The sequence below is a fragment of the Cariama cristata genome, unplaced genomic scaffold (assembly GCF_000690535.1).
Source record: "Cariama cristata isolate BGI_N322 unplaced genomic scaffold, ASM69053v1 scaffold9027, whole genome shotgun sequence".
Taxonomy (NCBI): Eukaryota; Metazoa; Chordata; class Aves; order Cariamiformes; family Cariamidae; genus Cariama; species Cariama cristata.
This window is the reverse complement of record NW_009626027.1, coordinates 10464-18687: the sequence shown is the minus strand read 5'-3', so window position 1 is coordinate 18687 and position 8224 is coordinate 10464. Positions and strand designations below refer to the sequence as shown.

General features: G+C 53.7%; 2 protein-coding genes across 2 annotated transcripts in view; both read right to left on the bottom strand.

Moving 5' to 3' along the window:
- LOC104164503 (deleted in malignant brain tumors 1 protein-like) overlaps positions 1–563 on the bottom strand; it is an 11143-nt gene extending 10580 nt beyond the window's left edge. Inside the window, exon 1 of the mRNA XM_009703847.1 lies at positions 557–563. Coding sequence (XP_009702149.1) covers positions 557–563 — 7 coding nt within the window. The remainder of the gene's footprint in view (positions 1–556) is intronic.
- Positions 563–8224, bottom strand: part of LOC104164502 (deleted in malignant brain tumors 1 protein-like) — a gene marked incomplete at its 5' end in the record, with an annotated part of 13010 nt that continues 5348 nt past the window's right edge. Inside the window, 4 exon segments of the mRNA XM_009703846.1 lie at positions 563–951; positions 1341–1661; positions 3133–3437; positions 3551–3902. Coding sequence (XP_009702148.1) covers positions 563–951; positions 1341–1661; positions 3133–3437; positions 3551–3902 — 1367 coding nt within the window.

The window sequence follows — 8224 nt, the reverse complement described above, 5'->3', positions numbered from 1 at the left end:
CTGGTCCCGGCCGGCCCAACGGTGTGAGCCGTTTCCCAGCCGCACATGAGCCGGCTCGGGGATGATTGAGTCTGCAAACACCCAAGGGAGTTATTAATGCCTTCAGACAGCCACCTGTTTCCTTCCATGCTTATCCTATTGCAATTAAGCTCCCAGCCCCAATTCAAGCTGCCAAAAGGCACAGAGGAGGGGAGAATGGGGGGGGTGAAACCCAAAACTCCCCCCCAAGAGCACCCTGCACCAAAGCATCTCTCTGCAGAGGGTCGTCCATGCTGGTCCTGCATCCTCTTGGACCCCAGCCCCACTCCCTGCAAGAATTGCTTGCCAGATGGATCACTTTCAACGAGCTTCCCCACAATGAATTGGTTGTGGTGTTGAAGCTGGAAGGTTCCCGGAGGGGTGGGAACTAGGGATCCCTGCAGGATTTCACCACCTTAAATAAGCACCTTGGGATAGGAAGAGCAGCCCTCCAATGGGACCACCACATGCAGGGAGGGTCCAGGAAAACCCTCCTGGCTGCTGATGCTGACCTCCAGTCTTACCTGAGGGTGTAGACCTGCCATCATGACACACCCCCCTCCCCTCCCGCCACCTTACGTGGAGCAATGCTGAAGGAGCATTGGTCACCTGAGCAAACCACGCCAGCATCTTCCCCGTGGTAGCAATTATTGATGCCCCATGGCCGGGCCCGGCAAGCCGTCAGTGTACTCTCCATCCCTGTGCAGTTTGTCTCATCCATCCAGATGATGCCCTCCCCACGTCCGAACTGACCCCCCCCGGGGGCTGAAAGCGCTCGTCCACAGCCCAGCTGCCGACAGACGACCTCGGCATCCAGCAGGTCCCAGTTGTCATCGCACACGGTCCCCCAGTGCTTGTTATGGAAGACTTCGACCCTGCCAGCGCAGCGGCTGCCATGGTTCCCCAGCCGGACCTCGTCGCCCTCTGAGTTACCTAAAAGAGGAAAATACGGGGAAGGGTCAGCACGCTGTGACCCCAGGGTAAGGAAAACTGCTCTGGCACCTTCTCAGGTCACTGAGCGTTACACCAAGTGCTCATCTAACCACTGCAAAAAGGAGCTGGCTAATCCCTAGTCCCTGATGGCTAAGGGGTGAGAGGCTGCAAGCTGCACCGTGGCAGCATCCCACCCACTGGCATCAGCACTGACCCCCTCCAGGAGGACGCCCAAAATTTCTCTAGCCCCCCAGACATGCCACAACACCCCATAATGGAAATGCCCATGAAGAGGGCACATTGTCTGGAGCTGCTTGTGGAGGCGGAAAATCAAGGTGACGGACCAAGACCCACCACTTCTCATGCCGCGTTGCTCCTGAGGGTCTTACCTGCACACACCACGCCAGCTTCTCTCCCATGGTGACAAGTGTTGTTGCCCCAGGGCTTCGCCTTGCACACAGTGAGGGAAATCTCCGTGCCCAGGCAGCTCATGCTGTTGGGCCACATTTGCCCGGGTCCTTGCCCAAAATGCGACCCGCCGGGTGCCGACAGCGCTCTCCCACACCCCAGCTGCCTGCACACCACTTGAGCCTCAGCCAGACCCCAGCCCTCATCACACAGGGCTGCCCTGTGGGTGCCCTCCACCCTGCCGTTGCAGCGCGTTGAACCGTTGGCCAGGCGGAGCTCGGCAGCCACAGACACCTGCGGAGCTGCCAACAACACACAAGGGTAAGTGCACCGGGAGAGCCATGGCTACTTCTGCTCCAGCATGAGCATCTTCCATGCATGGTGAGGGCCCAAATTGGAGACCAAGTGCCTGCACTGCTCAGCATCCTCTTAAAAGTGAATTTTGAGGAGTGGCTTTGCAAAACGGCTTTATTGCAAAGACACTTTATTGCAAAGTCACTTTATAAAAATCATAGAATAGTTTGGGTTGGAAGGGACCTTTAAAGGTCATCTAGTCCAAGCCCCCTGCAATGAACAGCGACATCTTCAACCAGATCAGGTTGCTTAGCCCCCTGTCCAACCTGACCCTGAATGTTTCCAGGAATGGGGCATCTACGACCTCTTTGGGCAACCTGTGCCAGTGTTTCACCATCCTCAGCGTAAAAATTTCTTTCCTTATATCTAGTCTAAATCTACCTTCCTTGAGTTTAAAACCATTACCCCTTGTCCTATCACAACAGGCCCTGCTAAAAAGTTTGTCCCCATCTTTGTTATAAGCCACTTCAGGTACTGCAAGGCTACAATAAGGTCTCTCTGGAGCCTTCTCTTCTCCAGGCTGAACAACCCCAACTCTCTCAGCCTGTCCTCACAGCAGAGGTGCTCCAGCCCTCGGATCATCTTCGTGGCCTCCTCTGGACCTGCTCCAACAGGTCCATGTCCTTCTTGTGCTGAGGACCCCAGAGCTGAAGGCAGTACTGCGGGGAGGGGGCTCACTACAGCAGAGCAGAGGGAGAAGATCACCTCCCTCAACCTGCTGGTCATGTTTCTTTGGATGCAACCCAGGATATGACTGACTTTGTGGCTGGCAAGCACACAGTGCCGGCTCATGTCCAGCTTTTCATCCGCCAATACCCCCAGTTCCATCTTGGCAGTGCTGTTCTGAATCCCTTCATCCCCCAGCCTGTATTGAGGTTGCCCCGACCCAGATGCAGGATCTTATTCTAAAGGCACTTTATTGCAAAGTCACCTTATTGTAAAGGTGCTTTCCTGCTCCCTGCTGCGCAGCCCAAGTAAAAGAGCTGAGCCACACATACATCAAAAACTCCGTCAAAAGCCCTGCATCGTGGGCGATGGGTGAGACAGACGTGGCCTGGCTGGATGGCCAGGAACTGCAGAGGGTGAGTTATGCCTGCAGAAAGCTTTGCATGGTACAGCCTAGGTGCCCCCAAGGCAAACCAGGCTTTGGGGTAGGTCCTCGGTCATCCATGCACACAACTGCAAACAAATGGTCCTTTGCTCTTCCTGCAGCTTAGCACTGGATCCACGGCAGCAGGAGGTGGGCGAAGGGTTTGCAGGGCAACTTGCCCGCCTGTGTGCTGCAGGTGCTCCCCAGAGCTGCAAAGGGGATGCTGTGGGCAAGCACCCTTGGGAGGGATGCAAGAGCCATCCCGTGATCCCTTAGGAAACCCTGAAAGTCTGGCGTTGACCCCTCTCGCACCTCAAGGTGAGTTTTACCTGAACATATCACTCCAGCATCCTCCCCATGGAAGCAGTTGTTGTCCCCCCACGCGCTGGCCCTGCAGTTGAAGAGGGTCTCCTCGGTGCCGGTGCAGTTCACCTCATCCAGCCAGATGGGACCGTTGCCCCTCCCAAAGCGAGCCCCACTGGTGGCAAACAGTGCCGTGCCGCAGCCCAGCTGCCGACACACTACCGTTGCGTCCACCAGGTCCCAGCCGTCGTCACAGACTGTCCCCCACATGTGATTGTGGAGCACCTCCACCCTCCCGGCGCAGCGGTTGGGGCCGTTGAGCAGCTGGAGGGTACCCAGGGCGGTGATGCTGGAGTCTGCAAGGGGGACAGTCGGAGAATGGTTGTGCATCACTGCCAGTACAGCAGGAAGGGATGTAGGGGTGGAGGTGGTGCACAGTTGGATGGCTGCTGTCTCGGGCTACCTGAGCACTCAACACTGACGTCCTCCACGTGATGACAGTTGTGTTCACCCCATGGCTTGGCTTGGCATTCGGAGAGGTCCCTTTCCTCCCCGGTGCAGTTGACTTCGTCCAACCAGATCTGTCCCGTCCCTTCTCCGTACCGAGCTCCTGGTGCCACCGACAGCACTGTCCCGCAGCCCAGCTGCCGACATACGACTCGGCCCTCGCGGGAACCCCAGCTGTCGTCGCACACTGTACCCCATGTCCCATTGTGGAACACCTCCACCCGCCCAGCACAGCGGCCAGGGCCACCTGCCAGGCGAAGGAACCCCCCTGGACTCCCAGCGGCTGTGCCTGCAAAGCCAAGAGGGGAAAGAGGAGGGGAGGTGAAATCCTGGAGGTGGATGGATCTCGGCTGCTCACAAGTTTGAGGTGGTTCCTGCCCCCCCAAAAGGGTTTCAGAGGTGGTGGTGACCATCCCACACCTGCCCTGGGCATCACAGATGACCCTGGGCAGCTGTAGTCAGCTGAGCCCCATCTCTGCATCTAAACCCTGAATTTAACCATCTTAACCTCAGTGTGGACCCCACACCCCATGAGCCCTTTTCTTGCATATATAACAAGCAGAAAAAATAGGTATTTGCACTTATGCATGTTTTTGTACAAGCGGCCAGCAGCAAAGATGTAGCTTCACCATCAAGAGTGGGTAATGCCTTGGAGTCCAGCTGCGTGGCAAGCTTGCAGGGACAAGTGGAAACATGCTTGAGCTAAAGGTCTTGGCACTGTGCAAGACCCACGGTGAGAGATTGCCGCTGGTCCCACAGGCATGCTTTTGCAAGAGCATGAACCAAAGGGAAACAGTGCAGAAAGGAGCCGTAACTGGACATCAGTCACATGGAGACCGGTCAGCAGTCTCCTGGTCTCCATCAGTCATGTGGAGACCGGTCTGACCTAGTCATCAGGGTCAGCAGAAAAAAAAGTTCAAGAGGGATATGATTGCATTGTGTAAATAAGCTTTTCGACCGTGGATAATGATTTCCGAAGTGCTCAGGCACTGATCTGTGTGTGGGTCCAACCATCGGCAAGTGCGGGGCCAGATGTAGCACTTGGGAAGTCACAGGGGCCAGAAAGAGGATGAAAAAGGTTAAAAAACAAATCCCTGAGTCATTCAGATACAAACAGCATCTGGGCAGCTATGGCACGCGGCATGCAGGCGTGCCTAGCTCAACTCTGCCATTCAGGCTGCGCAGTGGGGAACAGGAAAGCGTCTTTGCAATGAAGTGTGTTTGCAATAAAGTGTGTTTGCAATAAATTGTGTTTGCAATAAAGCCCCTTTGCAAAGCTGCCACTCAAAATTCACTTCTACGAGGAGGCTGAACCAGATGCATTGTGAGCACTCGGTCTCCAGTTTGCAAGCTCTCCCAGGCTAACAGCACAGTCCTGACGATGGCTGGCTCTTCTGTTTCATCCTTTCTCCATGCACCTCTCTTATTTTTACTAGGATCAATGAGGCTACCCTGTGATAAGCAATAAATCAGATGATAGATTTCTTGGCATGTTTCTTATAAGCACTGCCTGGCCACATGTGCATTGACTGTACTTGGGTGGACAAGTCCAAGCCCAGATGTCTCCAACCAGTCAGGAGATACTGACTGTTGAAGAGCCAAATGCTGTACTGAATTTTCCAGGAGCAGGATTTAAAAAAAAAAAAAAAAAAAAAGGTGGGAAAGTTGTACTGTTAATGAACAGGTCACCAAAGAAGGAGGAAACCCAAGCGAGTTAAAGCAAAATTTTAGTTCCAAGAGGCAGTGATACAAACTGGCCTTAGAAACTGATCAGCCTGGAAATTAAAATGAAATCTCTACCAGCAGGGAAAAGACGTTCCTAATTTTGCTCACTCCAAACCTGATCAGAAGATGTTTCTGCTCATGCTCTTCGTAAATGTGAAACAGCACTAAGAAGGTTGCCCAAATCAAGTAACCATCTTCTGCTCTGAGCTGGGGCAGCTTTGGCAAAGCCCTGAGCCCTTTCTTAACCGTTTCCAGAGCAAAGCTGCCATTGAACCATCGGCACAACATTGCTCTTGCAGCAGAGCTCTTCCCCATCTCTGCACCGGTGTCTGAGGGCAAACCATGCCTGCGGGTAACAGACCTGTAGGGTCTGCAGCTTCCTTGTGGCTCTGCCTGAGCACAAGAAGGGACGTGTCTATTGCCAGCATCTTGCCTGTCTGCCCTGTTAGCCCAAAACCTGTTCAGTTCCTTGTGCTGCGCATCCACGAGTGACCAGCCTTGTCCCGGCAATGTATGTCCCTACTTGCTCACCTCTCCATCATATAGGGAGCCACCGCTGTTAATGCACAGTGCTGTTGGGTTTGGCCAAGCCCCCTCCATGCTGCAATACCATGAGTTTGCCATATACGGTCTGGGATAAGCCAAGATTACAGCAGGTCAGGAGGCCATGACCAGCTACGAGACAGCTTCAGGATCGGGCATGCTTCCCTCCACTCTCATAACGCTCACAAGCGTTTAATTATGGGGCATAAGCCTTTGATTACGGGGCAAAACCGCATGTGCAGAAAGTAGCTGAAGCAGAGAATAGCTGAGCTCCTGACTTTGGTAAAAAAACTTTCACCCTCCTCCGAAGCCATCACAAGCCATATCCTCCTGCCCCAGACACCTGAGTGAAACCCAGGACCCCCGACCAGCCTGTGCTGTGCTCCACGAAGTGCTAGCTGAGCAGGCTGGAGGAGCCCATGTGGCCAACGGGCTCTCTGCAGTCAGCAGCGAAGGCGAATGCCACTCACCCCAAAGGCACACCATCAGGATGAGGGTCCCCGTGCTCTTGGCCCCACTGCGAGTAAGTGGATTTCTGCCCCTGAGGTGGCTGGACGAGGGATGGAGACCACCCAGCACCCCCATGTTCACAGCCTGGCCACGGGCTGGAGGTTGGAGTGGACTGTCCTTGTGAGAGATGCCAGCTGAGCCCAGCGTCCCACTGGCCAACTGGGAGGGCAAACTGGGATTTCTGCAGTGAGCCCTCCTCTTCCTCCGCCCTATTTCCCCCAGGGAGTTTCACATCCTGTGAAGCTCTGCCAGGACGTGACCTGCTGCCCCATGCAGCAGCCAGTCTTGTCATCGGCTTTTTTTCTTTATATATCTTGCGTGCACAAAGCGACCGAGCTGTTCCAGGAAAACACGGAGCAAACAAAACCCTCTCGACACTCGGGTCCCGTCTCTTACGTGCCAGCCGCTGCGGGCTGCTCGGCTGCCCTGACGTGTCCTAGTACAAATACCTACTTTCGACAAGTTAAATCAATCCTTTGTGCACAGAACTGGGGAAATATAGCTATGTTAACTTCATTAGAAAGTGTCTGATGGGGTTTTTGGGGCTGAGGGACCATCCACTGCAAGAAAATAGGTTACTAAAAGCGGGAAAAGGCTTCGTTGTGGAGGTTGGAGCCAGCATCCGCGCTGTAACCATTTGCCATCAGGCGAGCTTGGACACTAGCTCTGATGAGAAAGGGTCTTGCACCCACCTTGCGATGCTTTGAACGGCTCGGTCAGATTTGGAAAACAAGGGCAACTGCCATTTTCTTATCCTACTGTGGCTGCACTGGCAAGACCCCAAGGGTCTCTTTTGGATTAGCAGTTTGCTTCCCGATTGCTGTTATGCAGCTGATGCTCCAGGCACGTCCCTTGCAAATCACTGCCCCAAGCATGTCCCGAGATGCTCAGAGGATGGAAGAGTTTGCTGTCCTCCCATCCCTTCATGGTGGCACACTGAAGTTCTGCAAGGAAAGGGCCTGAAGCCAGAGCAGTGTGCCACTGGAAAGAATAAGATTTGCAAAAGGTTCATCAAATTAACATCACTCGTTGCTGTGAATGGGAGGGTTCAGACAGAGGTGGGTGCGGTGCTGGTGGTGCATTGAAGATGAGACTAGCGCTGGGCAAGGATGTGACCCCTGCCAGAAACAGGGTGGATGGTTCTACCTGTGTTTGTGCAAAAATAAGAAGCAAAACTGGAGCATGTAATGGGAAGAGGACAGCATGGCCAAGAAAGCCTCAGGCTGAGTTCAATCTGTTCAGCCCGGCAAAACCTGAGAGGGTCGTATAGTGGAGGATAGATTGCTGCCTATAGGAAGATCAAACAGGAGAAACCCAAACCCCAGAGGCATGCAGAGCTAGGGCTGAAGACCAAAAGGAAAAAAAGAGGTGTACTAAACAAAGGTACAAGAATGAGCAGGTGAAAATTAGGCTGGAAACACATCAAAACTCATAAAAAGTCGATTAGTTGGGAAAACTAACTGTATTCATTTGTACTGAGGCTCATTGAGCCCAAGGACTTTGTTTCCCTTTGCAAACAAACAGACCAGCAAAGAGATTCCCGACACTGACCGGCACAGAAATGCTGTGTACTGTCGTAGCTTGACGCAGCCGATGCAGCTCTGGCCAAGGGCGTTTCTGCTGGGGCTATTTTCACAATTTGAAGAAACAGCCACTCTGGAAATGGGTCATGGTCCTATGTCCCTTCTTCCCCTTTTGAATTTGGGTGATCTGTCCCCCTGGGAAGTCTGAAACCCCTTCTCGAGATACTGCAGTCCCTGCAGAGCATCTCTGTAGAGTAACCCATGGCCCAAGCTGGGATCTAGCAGGTGCTGGTCCTGGATGTTGGAGCCT